Source organism: Chenopodium album, chromosome 24 (assembly GCF_948465745.1).
Source record: "Chenopodium album chromosome 24, dcCheAlbu1.1, whole genome shotgun sequence".
NCBI lineage: Eukaryota > Viridiplantae > Streptophyta > Magnoliopsida > Caryophyllales > Amaranthaceae > Chenopodium > Chenopodium album.
In genome coordinates, this window is record NC_137857.1 from 36,791,046 (window position 1) to 36,811,439 (window position 20,394).

The 20,394-nt window shown below is 34.3% G+C and overlaps 2 protein-coding genes and 1 long non-coding RNA gene across 6 annotated transcripts; 2 read left to right on the top strand and 1 right to left on the bottom strand.

Moving 5' to 3' along the window:
* Positions 1 to 1,043: 1,043 nt before the first annotated feature.
* On the bottom strand, positions 1,044 to 4,298 carry LOC145612380 (uncharacterized). Its single transcript, XR_014106592.1, has 5 exons — positions 4,137 to 4,298; positions 2,494 to 2,533; positions 2,305 to 2,377; positions 1,945 to 2,010; positions 1,044 to 1,402 (listed from the first exon to the last, which is right to left on the bottom strand). It is a non-coding gene; the product is annotated as an uncharacterized LOC145612380 (long non-coding RNA).
* A 3,029-nt stretch (positions 4,299 to 7,327) lies between these two features.
* On the top strand, positions 7,328 to 13,671 carry LOC145612006 (uncharacterized). Its single transcript, XM_081667388.1, has 5 exons — positions 7,328 to 7,487; positions 8,253 to 8,441; positions 10,831 to 10,929; positions 11,042 to 11,193; positions 13,060 to 13,671. Exons 2-5 carry the CDS (start codon positions 8,262 to 8,264, stop codon positions 13,445 to 13,447), a joined length of 819 nt encoding a protein of 272 aa, XP_081523514.1. The 5' UTR covers positions 7,328 to 7,487; positions 8,253 to 8,261; the 3' UTR covers positions 13,448 to 13,671.
* Positions 13,672 to 14,532: 861 nt separating this feature from the next.
* Positions 14,533 to 20,137, top strand: LOC145610253 (endonuclease 4-like). 4 transcript variants are annotated; one of them, XM_081665559.1, is made up of 11 exons: positions 14,533 to 14,651; positions 14,736 to 14,819; positions 14,944 to 15,071; positions 16,840 to 17,020; positions 17,285 to 17,395; positions 17,467 to 17,522; positions 18,053 to 18,136; positions 18,534 to 18,626; positions 19,005 to 19,072; positions 19,314 to 19,387; positions 19,707 to 20,137. In XM_081665559.1, exons 3-11 carry the CDS (start codon positions 14,955 to 14,957, stop codon positions 19,856 to 19,858), a joined length of 936 nt encoding a protein of 311 aa, XP_081521685.1. In that variant the 5' UTR covers positions 14,533 to 14,651; positions 14,736 to 14,819; positions 14,944 to 14,954; the 3' UTR covers positions 19,859 to 20,137. The 4 variants fall into 4 exon arrangements, with proteins under 4 accessions (XP_081521685.1, XP_081521686.1, XP_081521689.1 ...); XM_081665560.1 differs by having other exon boundaries at positions 14,582 to 14,651; positions 14,760 to 14,819; XM_081665563.1 differs by lacking the exons at positions 14,533 to 14,651; positions 19,707 to 20,137 and having other exon boundaries at positions 14,658 to 14,819; positions 19,211 to 19,333.
* Positions 20,138 to 20,394: the final 257 nt, after the last annotated feature.

The window sequence follows — 20,394 nt, forward strand, 5'->3', positions numbered from 1 at the left end:
TTTAGAGGGAAAATTTTTAACCAGGAAATGACATGTGTCATTTCTGGTTTCGCCTTTAGTATAAAGTTATAGATTATAAACTTGTGGTTTTAAACTTACATTAGACTATAATTAGTTTTTTTTTTTTTTTTTTTTTTTTGAAAAGAAAAATAAAATCTAAATAGTACTCCATAACTTTTTTTATTATTTTTTTTACAAGAGAAAAGATTTCATTAATGAAAGATAGCAAACGGCACTTACAAACAATTCCGAAGAAATCTAAAATTCCAATACAAATACAATTCACCTTTGAACTAGTTACATCGCAGATTCGATCAACGATCGCCTTTATAAAAATCTTCATCTGAAGCAATACAATCTGTGAGTTAGCACTAATTCGGCTTGAGATCCACATATAAATAGTTGTTTGGGTGAAAAAACTCATATGGCCTTCTAGACACTTTTATAGATTGTAAAACCCTAAATCTTTAAACTTTGACGGACAAACAAACAAATAAAATAAATCTAATAGATCAAACTCCATCATAAAGATGTGATCTTTTATTGAAAGCAATTAAAAAGGTTTTTTGGGGCTTACCACCAGTAAAAATACCGATGGAAGCCCCTACAAAAATTTACAATTGATATCAAAAGAAAAGAGATGGAAGAGAAAGAGAGAGAAGGAGAAGATTGAAGGAAACCTTCAAAAAAGTAGAGAAAATCTAGCAATGAAAACTAGAAAAACCCTCCTAAGGGAGAAACCCTCGAGGGAACCAAAAAATCCTCCCAAGGAGAAAACCTGGAGGGAACTTCTAAAATCCTTTGTGATAGATTTTTAAATAGTACTCCATAACTGAATACATCTATTTTTACTTTTTTGTATTTAAAATTACAACAATTAACATTTTCATACGGTGAAACTTGTCAAAAATTATAAAGTACTTGTTACCGTAAATCTGTAATGTGATTTTTATAAGATTAATGTTCTCCCCATTTTCTTTCTCTTTTTTTCTTATAGACACCGAAGTCGCATTTGTTGCTGGAAATGCTAACCAAAATTCAAGTTTTGTTAAGAATTTGAACTTTCTCTATTGAACTAGTAAATCCTTACATACTTCTATATAATTTTCATCTAAACAAATTCCCCTTGTAAGTATATACAAGTACAACTTTATACAAAAACAAGAAACAAGATATTAAACTACTTTCAAAATTCTTGAATCCCCAGAATTCTGAAGCTAATAAGTATCTTAGAAGTTTACTACTACAATGCTGTTCCTTTTTGCAACTACTAGCCAATTCTGAGCTGATCCTATCCACCAAAAAAAGCTCATTCCCGTTCATTCCTTTCATCAGTTTGAGTGTTAGGTTCTTGCCGTTCTTCATTCTCTGTATCAATATATGCTATTCTGTTCACTTCACTCTGTAAAGTGAAACTCAAATATCAGGAAATTCATTATTGAAGAACTTTACATAAAAGGAAGAACTGAATAAGGGAAGAGGGGGTATGTTCGAGAGCTGTATAGAATGTAGCTACACTAGCTAGTGGCTTTGCAACAACTCCATAATTTATATGCCTATGTGATTTCAATGATAAGCCTATGCTTTGTTCGTTGTTATTTTCATCCCGTTAACCCAACCTTTTACATAAAGGATAGGATTTACTAAAATGTTCCAGCGAGCCAGATGGAAGGAGTATATATGATAGTTTGGAAAGCATAATCAAATTATTTTTGGAGAATATCACAATTACAGAGAAACTATAAGGAAACTCAAAATGAATCGATCACGGAAAAGCTATAACGATAGCACTCTTAAAAGTAAAAGGATCACATGAAATGGAACAGGCTATATGTTAATCAACAAATTTGATTCAATTGTCTAACATACAGATTTAACATCAAAGTAGATATACAGCTGAAAATGTAAAGTGTAAACACATAACATCAAAATGTATGAACATACCTTTTTATTCAAGCCCAAAGCAGATGTGAGCTCATAGAATTTACGCATTAGCATTTCTTCTTCTACCTGTAAGTCCATGAGATCATAATAATCATGATTGTGCTTAAACTCATTTAAAGAGGAAAACCAAAGAAATAACTATGGTGTTCTAACAATTCAACACCAACATAATGTCAGATCCTTCAAAATGTACCATCAGTTCATGTTTGAATAAACTAGAATTAAATACAAAGATAAATTCTACTATATCTTTCCCTAAATGTCTTCTATGTTCCACCGAGAAATCATGTATGGTTAACATTGTAAGCTCCAATATCTGCAATAAACACGGATATATTAACGATTAATATAGTAAAAGACCTGCAGCCTGTGCAATTCATGAGCCATTTTCTTATGAGCATCGTCGAGTAACTCATTCTGCTTCTCCAAGTGCCTACAAAAACAAAGAACTAACTCATTAAAGAAGGACAGAAAAGAAAGTCGAGCTAATATAAATATATAATAAAAACTTAAGAGAGTGTGAAACAAAAATTCAAAGACAAAACATACTTCAACATCTCTGCAGCATTTTTGGGATCCATGAAGTTTTCTACAAAAAAAAAGATAGAGGGTTAATAAATAGCTATTTGGTACAATCACAAGGAGATTGAAGGAGAAAGAGCATATTCTCAGGTCAGGAGGAAGTGCTAAATCGACATTGCAACCAGCTACCAGCCAAGACTTGACAATAAATTTTAAACCTCAAAAAAGGCATGCACGCAATGATCAGTTCCATAAGAGAATCAATATTTAATTCCATAAGCTAGCTTAGCCAACCAGGTTACCACAAGAAGACACACATGTTAACACATACTCAAGCCTCTTTCATAAGCCGTATTATGATAATAAAAAAATATATAGGTTTTAGTAAGCATGTGGATGGCATAACATGTTAATACATATGAGTTAAAGCTATAAACATAAAATTAACCAGACAAGATTACTCAGCCCAGACTGCCAACAACCAAGGTAATGTTCAATCTGACCAAGCTTATCAGTTTCATCTCATCCTGCATTGACAATTTGACATCATGCCTCATGCTTTTATGCCAAGGGACCCAAAAATCTAGTGTACACCAGTTAATACTTGCGGCATTTCCAATTGTATAAACTCTTGGAAGCATATATCCAGCAAAACCATCTTCTCCCACTACTTCAATCTCCAAAGAACTTCTCCTCCCCCTTATTTGGGAAGAAGTGGAAAGATCAAAAAACCACTCCTGATATCACCCACCCCACCCATCACGAAACCACCAATCTACAACTGAAAATCCACAGTACCCACCCCAAAAATCACCTCACCAAGGCACATGCCATACACCCTCTTCAAAACCCCACCTCACCAACCCACAAAATTATACCCAAGAGTGAAAAATGGGAAGATGGTGGTGGTAGACCTGGTGGTGACCTCGTAATTATGGGTATTAGGCTTTTCTATTGAAACTACTTCATTTATTAAGGAGCCAGTATCTTCAGCTTCTACAGTTTAACACTTAACACGGCTTACGTTACTTAACATAAAAACCATTAACAATCAGATTCTATTTCTTCAATCAAAAATACATTATGATGAAAGGGTAAAGCTCATTAAACATGTACCCAAATACACCCATGATGCTAGAGTTAACAATACCAAACAAGTCTAAACTGAATTCGCCCAATAAGTTTAGCTATAAGCTTTTATATTCAGCCAAAACTCATTCAATTCATTCATCATAAGTTCATAACTATCCTTTTAGAATATAAAATACCCATTTCATCAAAATCTCAAACAGAACACATCTAAATTTCATAGCAACATCACAAATGAGGCATGTGTACACGATTAGGTCATATGTTCAAATTCTTCCTCTGACATTCGTAATTTATAATACCCTTGTAGCTCATACGTAAATGCAACACAAAATTAGTCAACAATACTCCATCAATCCAATCCAAAGCTAAATAAACATCCAAAAAAATTAACACAACAACAATATAACCACCAAAAATACCTATATCATATTAGAGAAAATAAAAAAGCAATATAATACGAAGTAATTAGAACAATAAAAGAACCCAAATTTCAAATATGATATACAGAAGGTGCAGGAAATATCAATCAAGATCCTAAACTAAATAGAAAAGAATTTCGGAATTTAATGTAAGCTTACCCGTTTGATGAAGAAAAACCCAGAAAGTATGACAATGGGAGAATAAGGTTGTGTCTTTATGGTTCGAATCCTGCCAATTAAAAGGTGCTTAGCGATCGCCCAAACTATTTCATGAAGAAATTAATACTTTCTTGGGGGTATTTGGTAAATGGGAATAGAGGGTGGGAATGGGAACAATAATCTCTAATCTTTGTAAACCCATGTAGGCCATGTTTGGTTGGTAGAAATGGGAATAATAATTCCTAATCTCTATTTTTTTTTTTACTTGCTCGTTTTAACTTTAACACTATGTATCTCTATTTTGAGAGCGGTTTCATAGATAATGTTAGAAGAGAACAAAATTCCACAAATATGATAGAGAGTGGTTTCATAGATAATGTTAGAAGATAACAAAATTCCACAAATATGCTACATTTTGATAAAGTATAGTCCATGTCAACAACCGTATTTATTAATTTTTTCTGGTCTATAACAAAACCGTTAATTGAGGGCATCATTTTTGGTTTTCAGTTTTCTGTTTTTTTTTAAAACCAAATACCAAAAACAGGAAACAAGAAAAAGGTGTTTCCACTTTTCTGTTGTCAATTTTCAAAATTATCATGATTTTAATAAATCTATATATTTTTGATTCATTATGTGACATATATAATACACTTTTAAAAAACAAAAAACCAAAAAACAGAAAATCACAGCGATGACAAACGAACCCTGAATTAGCGGTTCCAAATTATACAAAACCGCTAATTATACAAAACCGCTAATTGAAATTAGCGGTTTGAAGTAAACTAGTAAACAAAAAAAATTGAGCGAATCAACACAATCATGAAGCTTAACAATGATACACAGATTTAAACTATTGTCAAATTTGAATCTAATTAGCATTTATAACATCAATTATACACTTATTAAAAAAAATCAAATTAAGGAAAACTAAGGGCTTGTTTGGCATCAATTTCTGTTTTCTGTTTCCTTTTTTTTTTTAAAACTAAAAACCAAAAACAGGAAACAAGAAAAAGGTGTTTCCACTTTTTTGTTGTCAGTTTTCAAAATTATCATGATTTTAATAACTCTAAATATTTTTTGATTCATTATGTGACATATATAATATACGTTTAAAAAACAAAAAACCAAAAAACAGAAAACCACAGTGATGCCAAACGGACCCTAACCTTTTTATTTGCAGAACCTGATTGCCGATGCTATGGTTGCCACGGTTGGAAGTTGACGTCGAGGGGTGATCAATGGTGGTCGAAGAAATCGTGGTGGCGGCCGGTGGTTGCAGAAATTGTGGTAGCGTTAAGGGGTGATCGATGGTCTGAGAGTACCACGCCAGACTGAGCGATGTTATTTTTTTAAAACATATTCAATTTTTATTTTCTTAGTAATACTGAGGAAAAATTGACATTTGCTACCAGCGAAAACACTCCGTGTCACATTTATTACCCGTTTTTTTTAAAAAAATAAATTATTTTGTTACCACACAAATCCCTAAAATATATATTTCACTACCAAATGACTTTACTGTTACTGTTTCTATTAGTTGGGTTTAGCCACCGTTCAACCACCTTGCAGCCACCCATCCACTTCACTGCCACCTCCTCCCCCTTGCCGGCGCGACCCCACCCCCACCTACGCAGCCATCCCCCTCCCTTTTCCCGTTCTTGCTACCCCTACCCCCACCCCGAACCGGACTTTCCCTTTCGCGCACGGGAAATCGCCCCTCCCCTTCCCTTACCCTTTCGTCCATCCTAATCCTAAACCACCAGCCCCAAACTGCCCTAAACGAGGGTTTCGATTTCGATTTCGGTGGTTGAATCTAATAATGGAAATTTACATTATTCACGTTTATTGCATTTGTTGATCTACCGGTCGGACAAAGGCAAAGTTTCATATGTGGCGGGCCATGTGGCCGGCCACAATATTTTTTTATATAAAATTGACAATTATTTAAACAAATAATGGGCTACTTAATTCGTGCAACGCACTGGACTAAATTAGTAACCCCTATTACACTTGATTTCTTACACAAAAAAAAAAAAAAAAAAAACCTATTACACTTAACGAAGTAACTCCTGCCACGCGGTGTGGCTAGCTACATACTCCGTATAAGACTTGGTGGAAAAAAAAAAATTTAAAAAAATGCTAGTAATTCCCAAAACATACACAAGGAGAGTGAAAATGAGAAAATACTGGTTAATATGCCATATTAACGAGTAACGTTTATATGAGGGTCAAAAGGTCATTTTTACCTATTTACTAAGGGTAAAGTCGTAAAAATGCGGAAGGAGCTTTAACATCATACTACCGGCGTTAACTGCTTCCATATCTACACTCCGTTGCAACACCTATTGTTACTCCGTTCTCCTCACTCTTCTGACTCTCCTCCCTAAGATACTGGCCATACTGCAATTCGAGAGCTTCTTCTCTACAAGTCCGGTATGTCGCAATTCGAATCGAATTTCAAATTAATGAGGCGGTTGTTCTGGCGAGGAATTCTGGGTATGGTGGTGGTAGTGGTGGCGGAGGGGGGAAATAGGAAGGGGAGGATGAAGGAGTAGATGAGTATGAGGAGGAGGATGGTGGAGGGAGAGAGGATGCTAGTGGGCTGTCGAAGAAGATAAGAGGTATGGTGATGGTAGTGGTGGCGGAGGCAGAAGCGAGCATGATAATTATGGGTTTGGTGGTAATGGTGGCAAAGGTGGGCTTTCTGGAACCAATTTGTTCCCCTTTCCTTTATATTTGACTGTGAATGGTTGATTATGCAAATTTACTGCAAGTTTTATTGGACTTGATTGTTTAACGATTGGTTTTATTGATTTGATTTTATGAAATTGAAATTGACGGAATTGCAAATGGTGGGATGTTATTGCTATAGTATGATTTAATTTGCTTTGGTAGTTGAATGATTATGTTTCCGTAGTTGCTGAGGTTTGTTCAATGGAGAATGTTTGCTAAATTACAGAGAGAGGAGAGAGGAGAGAGAAGAAAGGAACGGGTGAATGATGAAGAAACGGAGTTTGTAAATCGTTAGAAAACGTCCAGTTAATGTCACATCATTGAAATGCATAAATAACATTAAAATATTTTGCTCATTGCTCATAATTGCGAATATGCCACTATATTAACAAAGTTGGTTAATATGGCATATTAACCGGGTACAGCTCGAGTGAAAATAAAAAGAAAAGAGGAAGTACAGCACATTGCACAACGATTGAAGAGCCTACATTGCTCTTCGTCTTTTCCATCTACAAACCCTGTCCTTCTTCCTTGTTCCTTCCTCCTCCTCCTAAATCGAAATTCAAAGATCCTTTTTCTGGGGCATTTTCCGCTATTTCCAGATTCCACTCGCAGGTAAATCAATGCATCTACACTATTTTCTTAGATTGCTTAACTCTTTCGAATTCAGATTTCTATTTTTAAATTTCCAGATTTGTGTGTTCAATCGGATTTGCCACTGATTTTTTTAGGGTTTTAACGATTAAGGGTTCATTCTCCTTCAATTTCACTGTCATTTCAATGGATTTTTAGGGGTTTTCAAGGTTAATCAGATTAGTGAAGTAATTTGGGTTGTCTTTTCTGTAACCAATTAAAATCTAAGGGCATTTGACAATCAAATTATTCGATTTTGTTTAGGGTTCTTGAAGGTCAATTGTTGTTCTTAACATAATCTAGATAGTGGGATTTTAATAATTGCCTTTTTTTTGTACTAACCAAGTTCTTTGGAGGAAGAGATTTGATTTTAGCAATTATATTATTGCTTGAAATAGACAAATGGCTGATCAAAGATGTTACTGGCGGTCTTTTTTTGATGTCGTTTGAAGTTTTACGCAGTTTCGCGCTAGATCAAGAAAATTCTATTGCATTGACATTCTGAACTTATGAGTGATACTCTATAGATTGGTTATGGGTAGCTTAAATGTAGTTTTTGTGCATTGAAATTTCGAAGGGACTTATGATACAGAATAAAGAAACTTTGTTAAGTTGTTAGGTAATATGCAATGGAGTTTGTTTACATGCTTTTGTAATTCTTTGAGGAGATAGCTGTATTGTAAGGAATTTGTTGTATGTGCTTTTGATGATGTTACTTTTAGATGACTTTTGGCCAAACTTTTACAGATAATCAACATGTATAATAACGTGGGAGTTCAGCCTGGGGGCCAAGCCGGTCAACAGCCACAATTTCCTCCCCAAGCTAGTCCATTTGGGACTGCTTTCACTGGAGCTGGTTCTGGGTTGCTTCGTAGTGGATTGAGTGCATATGGAGAGAAAATTTTCGGTTCGAGCTCAGAGTATGTGCAAAGCAATGTAAGTGCCAGTATTCTTCCGCTTTAGAGATCAGTTATGGCTGTCATGCTGTTTTGTGTAATGATTTATGATTTATTAAGCTTCTTGATTGGAATCTAATTTTCTTGAGCTTGGCTAAATTCATTACTATGGGATTGTCACACTGTTGTTTTTACAAACATAGAAGGATGCAGATTTTAGGAAAAACTTTGTTTGTTGTTGAGAAAATTCGGTGAAATTAATCATCATTTAGAATAGTGAGAATCCTGGTACTTACTCTGAAATTGCTTGTTGATTATTCCATATGTTTATGAGCTTCTTTAACATCTCAAACTCTGTATTGACACCCCCCCATGTACACTAAAGAGATGGTTCAATTTTTAATTTAGAATGAGCTACAACTGCTATACCTTTAGTGAATTAGAGCTGCAAAACCAATCAGACTAGCTAATAAAAGAGTGTTTGAACACTTGTATAGTTGTATCTATATGTTGGAATGGTGGTTGTGTTTCTGAGTGAGCAAACGTAAACATGCTGATCATGTTGCTTTATAAATTACTTATTGGGTTTGATTTTCCATTATATAAATTCACCTGCAATACAGTCATTGGAAATCAATGGTGGAATGTTAATTTCTTTGGCTACATATTGCATTTGCTGATAGATATATTCAAATATCTATACATTAATGCCATAAACTGCACGATATTGGTTGGAAGTTTAAATTTAAATCATTTGCGTTGAGATTTCACATGATTAGTCATGTGAGTGCAAGACCAAAGCCGCATTACATTTTTTTATCGTTTCCAAAGACATGAAAAATGCTTGCTGCCACGAAAATCCATTGGACCCACAAAAGACTCGGCTGCATGTATGGGACCCTTGAGTGTCATGAAACCTTCTAGTTAAACAGATGCCTTGACATAAGTTGTATCACAAAGTTCAATGTGAGCAGTACACAAAATGAACATCCTGCTACGATAATTTTGCCACGATTCTTAGTTAAATCCAACATATTGAGGGTTAATGAGAATTTGGACAATGGACAATGGAGGCAATCGTAATGAAGACCATAATTCAAATATATGGTAGTTTTGGAAAAATACCTCTCTCCCCCTACTTGTTTGCCCAATTTGGCTTTTTATGGTCTTCAATATACGTTTTGAGACATAATTATCGCCAGTTCTATATGCGTAAAAATTATGACAATTTGATATTCTAAAAGTAGATAGTGTAACAAATGTAACAAGGTCCCACTTCTTGAGTATATTATTGTGGTAATATTTTTTTTTATTTTTTTTTTTGAAATCTGATCCAAAAAATTACAATGGGGCAAACTAATAAGGACATAGGGAGTAATAATATCGGTGACTTGAAAGCACAAAAAAGGAAGATTTGTGACCATTTGTGACTAAAAGCAAATATTCATTATCCAAATCTATGTTCAAAATTAAAGTATTTCCTCTGTTCTAGAATTATTGCATCATTTGCACATTTGACACTATCCACATGATCCTTTTCAACCACATATTGTGATTTATACATAAAAAAAATAAAAAGATATAGTCATGTGAGGTCTTGTTAGATGTGTCTCGGAATATATTTTCATAATATCAACTTTTTATAATTTTTACTTTTACATAACTAAAGATATTTAAGGTTAATGTGAATTGGGATGCGTATTTTTATTTCAAAAATAACAGGATGGAGGAAGTATATTTTTATTACAAAAATAGCTATCCTTTGCTGTCAAAATAGAGACCATATATTCTTGTTAGCTTGTTACTCAAAGAAACCATTGGGGCAAGATCAAGTTCGAACTACAGATTTTATTACAGCCCTCTTATCCCTTTTTATCCTTTTATTCTATGGCTGTTAAGAAGTTAAGGTTGCAAATCTTTCATAACTACCTCCATCTCATAGAGTCAAACTACTTCAACTTAGAAAAATGTGAATTACAAGTCTTGAAGTAGGCAAACATGTAGAGGGCATACAAAAATAGTAAATAGCTTTTATTGCACAGGGAGTATTATATGAGTGATAAAGTTACTAAGTAGAAGTAAATCTGTTAGTTGCCTTGAAATGTCATTAAAATGGCTCTGAGTAATAACTTTTTGTTGGTGCGGACTCAACTGTCTTGTGTCTTGACCATTTTTTTCCCCTCCCCTGACATTAAATGTCATTAAAATAGCTATCATATTGTTTTAACCCTTTTTTCCCCTCCCACATGTTCTGCCTAATGATTAAAATTTTATAGTGCCATTTGTTGGAGAAACTACATTTCATATTGTTTATATGTGGCCTATTTCTGGTCCCTTTTTGCTCCTCAATCATTTATTGAACTGTAGTTCTGCTCTCCAGTTTCAAGAGTTTAAATTTTTTTTACTTGCTGTGATGATAAATCTGACAGATAAGTAGGTACTTTGCTGATCCGCAATATTATTTCCAAGTGAATGATGACTATGTGAGGAACAAGTTGAAGGTTGTTCTGTTTCCTTTTATGCACCGGGTAAGCTTTTCATACTACAATTCCTATATTGTCTGGTTGTTAAGCTAATATTTTCTGTATTTTATTGTAATGTTGTTCTTATTTTGTTTCTCTTGATGGTTTTTTAATATAGGGGCACTGGACAAGGATCACTGAGCCTATGGCAGGCAAAATCTCTTACAAACCTCCAATTTATGATATTAATGCACCAGATCTTTACATTCCTATGATGGCATTTCTTTCCTATGTTGTGCTTGCTGGATTATCCTTGGGGCTGAATGGAAAGTAAGTATTTGGCTTACTTGTGCATGTCTTGGATCAAACTTTAATATGTCTATTCTTTGTTTTGACTTCCCCTTATATGTATCATAATTGTTTGGGATCCGTTATCTAGAATACGTAGGACATAAATATTTGTGGACCCTGTGAGGTGTGAGCTTCCCTGTATGGAGGCCTAACACCTTTCCTGTTAATAAAGAAAGACCCCATTTTAGCACTTGGAAGTTGGAACAACTTTTAAAACCCATGTATAGTGTATTTCTTGTCTGAACTTGGGTTCAGAAAATCTCTGGAAGTTTGTAACCGAGTCAGTAGAATGAGACTCTTTTGACCTCAATGTTGTATGATTTAATGTGGAAATTATACTAGTTAGGTCATTGGTGGCTGGTTGTACCAGTGTATAAAAAGGCGTGCCTGGGCGCTAAGGCACTAGGATTAGGGTAGAGCTCCTATTTTGCTCTAGGCGAGTTGCATATAAAGAGGCACATGAGGTGCACTTGAGGCGTACCCGGAGGTGCTCATAAGCAAATTTCTGTGCACTTCATTTCAAAGAGGAGCACTGAGGAGCCGCACCTAGGCGCAGAAGGACCTTCATCTCCTCATTGTCCTTGAGCTTTTTTATACATTGGTTGTACTGCCAGGTTGTTGAAAAGGTTTGTGAAATTATATTGAACAAACAAGATGTAATTAACTCTGGGGCCTGGAGGTATTTTCCAAATGTGAGACTAGGTTTCTTATGTTCTTTGTAAAGATGACTGCTGTATCACAAGTGTAATGGTGGCCAATACCCATTTGTTTAGTTTATGCCATCTTAATAAAATCTCAACACTTGCAGATGATTTGATCTGATTCTGGCCTTTTATAAATCGAGTGCCTTTTTATCATAACTAGTTTTTGGCCTGACGATGTCCCAGGTCATTACTTGTATTGTGTTATAGATATTAAAGGGAGTAAGCTAAAAAGTATGTAGTAGGAATATTTGATGCCCATCAACGGTTACAAAATTTCAATAGTAAATTGAAGTTGAAATTAAAAAACTAAATTTAGGTTTGCTTATTAATTGTATAATAAATAATGAAACAATAGTATATTGAGTAGTTTATACAAATTGCGAAATAAGGAGCTTTACAATCAAATTAGTAAGTTACAACGCGTAGTTTAAATCATTCTATTAAGCACAATAAGTATTAAGAGGCATTGATAGTTTGATGGTAAATGTCGTTCTTAAGTTCAGTGGTTCAAATTATATTTCAATCATAAATTTGCATTGAATTATTGTATATAGTGTACATGAATAGGTCTTGACATGTCATTGCCATGTGGCGCAAAGTTTATAAAGGATGATGACACATGGCGATACCATGTTATCCCATTGAGTTTTAATAATATTATAGATTAGCGTGCAAAAATTTAGTGATTGATATGGGCTTCAATAGAGGGATAAATCCTAAAATTCAGTAAATAAGGAAGAATAAATCTTTCTTTGATGACTTTGTTGTAGCTTATGCAAGGGGTTTGATGTCATGATCTCAACCTAGGGAAAAAGGTGAATGATGGCTTTGTTTGATTTTTTCGTTGATCAGTTCTCATCTAGTTTGAATTAGGAAGCTGTAATTCTTGTGTTTTCTGATGCTTAGATTTCTATTGTAATGGTTCTGTGGCCTTTTTACTTCAATAATTCTTTTCATGATCAGAAGTAGTACAAGTATAATATTTGAACCTCCTTACTTTTCTAGTTGTGTAAAAATTTTGATTTTCTTTTTCTGGGTTTCTATTTGTCTTTATACTCTGAACTTAGCCACTTGTTTTACCAAATTGGTTTCTGATTATCATTATACTTTGAACTTAACCACTTGTTTTACCAAATTTCAGGTTTAACCCAGAGACTGTAAACTGGCTGCTCATGAAAGGATTAGTGGGGTGGTTTTTACAGGTTTTACTACTCAAAATGTCGTTACTGTCACTCAGCAGTGGGGAAACACCACTGTTGGATATCGTGGCATATGCAGGGTATGCATTTACAGGCATATCTTTGGCTCTTGTTGGAAAACTATTGTGGAGACACTCTTATTACATCACATTACTCTTGACCTGCCTTAGCATGGGAATTTTTCTGGTGAAGACTATGAAGAGAGTTTTGTATGCAGAGGTGAGGAGTTATGACTCAGGCAAACATCATGTGCTCTTGCTCTTGATTGCATTGGCTCAGTTTCCACTCTTCTTGTGGCTTGGGAACATAACTGTCAACTGGCTGTTTTAGCCCCCGAATATCTAGTTGCTTGTTGTATAGCTCTAGCCTCTAGGTGATACAGACTCCTTTGTCAAGGTTTTTTTATTGTTTGTGTGGTGCGTACTTGGAGACTACGTTGTCCGGACCATACTGTTGTCTGTTAACAGGATAAAATAGGAGTTATTCATTGTCTATAGGATCAAACTGTAACCTCTAATGTTGTTATATTGATAATTTTTGGTAAATCAGGAATAGATATGATATTCATATGCTGTTGAATTTTGGGTTTTTCATGGGAAAGACAATCGATGCCTTTTAAGCTTATATTGCTATAAGCTCTGTTAATTTAGTGTGCCGAATACACAAGGAATCTGTTCAACTTATCTTTCATGTTTGCCACTTCCAAATATCGAATGTGGAAGTTGTTAGCCCACTGCAACCTTCATCTAAGGAAATAGATGGAAACTGTTGATTGTGAAGTATAATTTCAGGCACTTCTGGGGAAAGTAATGTAGTAATTTCATCTAGCAAAGTTCGTCTATAATAGATTAATAGCAAAGCAAAAACACATTGTAACCTTGAGGCCTTGTAGTTGTCACATTATGTTAACATAAAGTAAATTAAATTTTTTGTTAGGACAAAAAAGTAAATCTTCCATGGAAAATGTGTGTCCATACTCCATAGGCACAAAACAATACTTCCTATATAAAAGATTCATAATCTATAAAGTTATAACAGATATAATGAGAATATTTTGTTGACTAAGGGTCTGTTCTCTTACGTTGAAGTTCAGTTCAGCTCAATTTAGTTCAGTTCAGTTCAGTTCAGCTCCTAATTTCCTTCTCTTGTAAAATATTCAGTTCAGCTGAGTTCAGTCAATGAGAACAGGCCCTAAATAAATTATATAAACGATTTTTTAAAAAAATTGTTGAATAATTATTTTTTACATTGGATTTTTCTTTAAAAAAAAATATATTTTTGTAACTTAATATGTGTCCATGAACATGTGTTAAACAAACTATTTGGTAATTAATCAATTCGTTTTGAGGAACACCAAGCCAAAAACCCAAATTTACTTTTGAAAGATTTTACTTACCTAATTTTAGATAGATTTTGTTGTTACGAAATCTCTCTCACACGCACCCAAAAAAAAAGGTCAAAGAAATTAGACGGGTAAACGTTCTCCAAAAGAAAGAAAATGCGCACTGATCACTCTGATAATAACGGGGATCAAGTAATATTTAATTTCCCCCAAAATATCCGAATTTTCTTTTGCTTATTAGTTATTACAGTATGATTGATGACCAATAATTTGCAGTTTACTTTGGTGCTCTTTCTTCAGCACCAGTACAAGCTTCGTAGTGTTGACTTTTCTGGGTTTTGAGTAGCAATTGAAGAACAGGTGAAAATTGTTTCATTTCATTTTTTAATACTTTAATATTTTATGACCCTTTTACCTTTATTTTTGTGGGGATTAATTTCTGTTAATTAAGATTTTTTTTTTTAAAAATATAATTTCTGTGCAGGTAATTGGAAAATGGGGTTGTCCAAGTTTTCATGGGTAAGTGGGATGGCAATTGTGTTTCTTCAGTTGATTACTGGCAGTTTTGGTTGGGGACAACATGGTCATTATGTTACTTGCAAAATTGCTGAGGTAAAACTAAGGTAGATTTTGTACAATTCTTGACAATTTGATTTTTTTTTCCCCCCAAAAAGAATTGATTTTTGAGTTATGATTGATGAATTGGTTTTGATTTACAAATACTTTAATTTTATCTATGTATTGGTTAGTTCTGATTGTAGAGTACTAAGAGTAGTAAACTATGCAAGCATGGTTTATTGGTTTATTGTTGTTTAATATGATGATGTAGGCCATGTAGCTGTGTTAAGATAGATGAGTTTGTTGATGGTTGTATTATCTTGTGGGGGTGTTGTGGTATGATTCCTTTAGCGAGGACTTAGAATTTTCGGACGAAGATTAAGATGCTGGATTAAGGCTTTGCTTCTGAGTTGATGATTTTTCTAGCTTGGATATTGCTGTGCCCAAGTGCCATACTTTGCTCGGCTACTTAGGTTTGAGTAAATAGAAGTGATCAGGCGCGAATCAAATAAGAATGTGCACTGATCTCTCTAAATATAAGAGGCATTTGATTTAGACAAGATGATCCCCTGGTTGATTATAGAAAGACCACCTGAATATCAATTTTGTGGCTAGTTGTTGCTGTTGGTTGAAAAGTAGATTGGAACAACAAAATAAACAATGGATCTAGGCGTGTACGAGAACACTTTCCTAAAAACGTTATTCGCCCCACCGTACTAACAAGGCTATGATGAACACGTTTTTGGGATACAAAGATTGAACACTCAAGAGCGTTTAGTACTAACGATCTTGAGACCCTAGACTTTTTGAGGAAAAACAGAGAAAAGGGGAGAAAAAAATAGATCAAAATTGGCAGTTAACGAAAAGATAAGAATGAACAGTTATGATAATTGTAACTGTTCAATTTTCATTTAATTAAATATTAAATAATATATAATTAAATAATCAGAGTTAAAATAAACTGACAAAAATTAATTATCGTTTTAGGCTTTAATTCCCGTGTCCGTGTCAAGTGGCCAAGTGCTAAGTCTTTGATTATAAATATATATAAGCCACTTAGCCCACATGTCCAAAAACACCACTTAGCCCATTTCATAACTCATATCTAATTGTTTACAATATAAACAATACATTCCCTTCTTACTTTTTCCATGTGGGATAACCTCTCACACATAACATTATTATTGGAAATATTCCAACAGTTGCCCAGTTTGACACTTTGTAGTGTTAGAACCCAGCACAGGAAACTTAATATGGCTCAGCTCCACTTGAGAGATATCTGCAAAAATAATGTACTTCTTTCAGATAGCATGGTTCTCAGTTTTATTTGCCATATGTTTAAGCTCAGCAGCTAAGTTGAATTGTCTATTGTTCTTTACCTTTTCTTTTCTATTGTCATGTAACTTTGTATTAAATGTCGAAGGCTTTGATTAGTTTGATGCAGATTACATCAATACGAATTATATTTTAGTTTTTATACTTCGGATGAGTTTCACCTTTTGCTTGACCAGCCAAGAGTTGAAATCCATTCAAGTGATATATTAAGTTGTTACGCGCGATATATTGATCATTTTGAACATTTTTCCTCTTGTCACTGCTAAGTACGATTTAATTTCTTTGAAAACTCATTTGATTTGAAGGGGTGACATCTCTGGATTAGATTATCCCTTTCACTCATGTCCAGATTTTTACAGCCTGTCATACTGCTCAAGTGCTCATTGTTGTCTCTTTTTCTTTCTTGTCACAGAAAACCCATTAAAAAAATATTAAATGAAATGCAAGGAAAAGGATTAATTTTCTCATGTGAATTTTCATATTTCAGGGATATCTTACTGAAAATGCCATGGCTGTTGTGAAAGAACTGCTTCCAGAGTCCGCTGAAGGAGAACTAGCTGCTGTCTGCTCCTGGGCTGATTTATTTGCAGTTCGTTCCCACTATTATTGGAGTCGTGCGTTGCATTTTGTTGATACACCTGATTTCAGGTGTAATTATGACTACGCCAGTAAGTTTATTGCCGGATATGATCTCCAGTCTGCACAATTGCCTATCTGTCACAATCTGAATTATTGCAAAAACTTGATTGAAAATATGTGACATTTGGTCAATTTAAGCTCTCAGTTGAAAAAACATGTTTCTAATACTTGTTTCCTAAATCCTGATCAAGTTGGCTTGACACTGGCTGTAACATGTGAATTTACATGTTTTTCTACCTTACTGTGTTTCCTATATCTGTTCACTCTTACAATGATTCGATCATATTCTGCAGGAGACTGCCATGATTCTTCTGGACGCAAGAATAGATGTATGACTGGGGCAACCTACAATTATACGTTGCAGTTAATGTCAGCATGCCATAACTCAGCTTCTAAATCAAGATGTATGAGTACCAATATCTTCTCATTTTTGCTCTGTCTGTGATGCTGAGAACTGATGATTTACTAAATACAGATAACTTGACCGAGGCTCTCATGTTTCTGTCACATTTTGTTGGTGATGTTCACCAGGTTAGTGTTCTTCCTTGTTGGATTAGGCTTTGTAGCAGTGAAGTCTTTCTTATATTGCATATAGTGATGCAGAATATAACATTGAAAAACTGTACACAACATATATGTATTTCTTAGTCAAGTGATCTACAGGACTAAAGTGATCTATTCTTTTGTTCCTTTTTACCAAAAAAAAAAAAAGTTTATGCTCAAGATAGAAAAATGTTCAAGTGATCTTATTCAAGTTTCTGGTCGTTGTTTCATTTTAGCATTTGAATGTAAATTTGTTAATTCTGAGTTGTTTTGAGTTTTATAGTGTGTATTGTCAAGCTAAGCTTTCAAGTCATTAAGGATAAGTTGACACAGGAAGAAGGGTTTGTGGCAATATTTTTCCTACTGGAAATAAATTCTTCTTCATGTGTCTCAGCTGTCTCTTTCCACTATTTTTTTTGACCTGATAGTTGTCACAGATGTGTGTGTATTGATCGGTTGCCTGCTTTTATTTACTTATTACTGTAAAATAAGCCATTATTTGGGTTTGTCCTGTGCAGCCTCTGCATTGTGGTTTCCTTGGTGATCTGGGAGGGAACAGAATACATCTTCATTGGTACCGCAGGAAGGCTAATTTGCACCATGTATGTTTTCTGTGTCCCACGATTCCCATTTCCTTATATGAACTATGAATTCAGTGAATGACTTTAAGACGGAAGCCAATCAATTTTTAAAATACATAGTGAGGCGGACATGAGATTTCCTTTCATTTGGCTGAATCATGTGAATATATGTGTACTGATGACAAAAAAGATTACTGTAGTCTGCACAGAAAGTAATTAAAATGGAAGTATTAATATCTCGCATCCTCACACAGGAAGAAATGATAATCTATATGGTTGTGTAGTTTAAACTAGTAAGGTGACTACTAATTCAACCGTATAGAATCATACTGAATAAAATTGTGCAGGGTTTATTTGGTTTATGTTCTTTCGAGTTTGAGACAACAAAAAAAAAAAAAAATGCCTGTGTTTGTTTCAGGTGTGGGATACAGAAATCATTGATACTGCCTTGAAGAGGTTCTATGGTTCAGATCTGAACATCATGATAGAATCCATGCAGAAAAATATAACGGTAAATTTTCTTTTATTAAATGTTGTCTTAAAATAACTGAAAATATTTCATTGCATAAATAAAATTTCTTAAACATAGATTCAATTTTCTGCGAAGATTCAAATTATTGTGTATGCTTATGTATCTTCCAACTTTTTGATTTCTGCTAATTTACTAGTCTTCAAGTCCATCAACATGCTCAATTATCATTCTTTAAGATAATTTTTGTCTCTATAATGTCTTGGGTTCATTTTCCATGTAAATCTCCTCGAGAGAATGGAAAAACAACAAAATGCTGCTATCTCCCTTCTCTTTTATCAGTATCTGCAGTTTCACTAACTTGTTTTTGCTATCTACCTCCCGTTAACATTTCTATTTCTATTCAATTGGTTTTTTTAGGAAGATTGGTCTAACTATGTTGAGTCGTGGGAAGAATGTGATGCAAACCGCACAGTTTGTCCAAATCCGTAAGTATGCTCATTGGAAATCTTCTCTAAATGTTGTTTGTCATTTGGAATTGGCCATTTGAGATTTTTGTGCAATTCATGTGCTAGTATTTTTCCTCTGCATGCAAAGCTAAAATCATTCTGTTCTCATGAAAGCAGAAGGCGACAAGAACCATCAATACTATAGTTGCCAATATTATGGCAATTAAAGACAGTAATCTCTTTGAATTGAAAAGATTCACCACAGAATGTCCTTCTGCAGGTATGCATCTGAGAGCGTCAAACTTGCTTGCAAATATGCATACAAGAATGCCACACCAGGAAGTGTATTGGGAGGTGAGTATTACAAAATTATGCGCTTTATGGTGTCTTGACTAGCAAGACTATAAAATTGCATATTGCTGGTGCGAGGCAAGACTAATAACATTTATAGACACAAATTGACCTTCTGCTTTGTTAATTTTTTACTGCTGCTTGAATAAGGAGTATAGACTGCCTGAATGTTGGGATAATCAAGTAGTGGGAAGGTGGACTAGAGATGGAATTTATGATCATTTGCATTGTATCACTATTACGGTGTATAGTCATACAAAGAATGTTCCAATTTGTTCTCTTTATCTAATTAGATTTCTGCTGTCTGCATTTTGTGTCATAGACGAATACTTCCTCACTCGGCTACCCATAGTGGAAAGGAGGCTGGCTCAAGGCGGAATTCGCTTGGCAGCTACTCTCAACCGTATATTCAACAGTTCTTGCGGGCTGATCTCCAATGCCGGAAAAGGAGAGCAAGGAGTCAGTTTTGCATGAGACTGCATCATTCATTCTTATTTAAAAAGGATACACGCTCTTGATATATTGAAGAAAACCATATCATCATTCTTCATTGCTGTATATATTGAGGTAATCTACTGAGAAGTTAATTACTGGATCATGTATATATTGATGTACGAAGTAAAATGTATTCTTCATTCGAATACTGATTCATTCAGTGACTGTATTGCTTATTGTAAAATATCTTATATTAGTTGCATTTGTTCAGACATCTTCAGGCATTATTTATTACCTGTTATGTACAATACAAATCGATTGCCTCAATAAAGAACATAATTTGTTTTATTATTTTTCTTCTAATCCTTAATTGTTAAGTTGATAGCCTTGTTTGACAATTGGTTTATCGTTGGCTTTTAATTAATTAAGTAGTCACACGACCATTAAATTTGTTTTGAGAAGTCTTTTCAATTCCATAGACAACAAATAGTTGGTCGCGAGTTCTTGAGGGGTTAGGACAATGTGATTATTCCCTGAATATTAATTTTGGATATGATGATGCAAAATTATTTTAT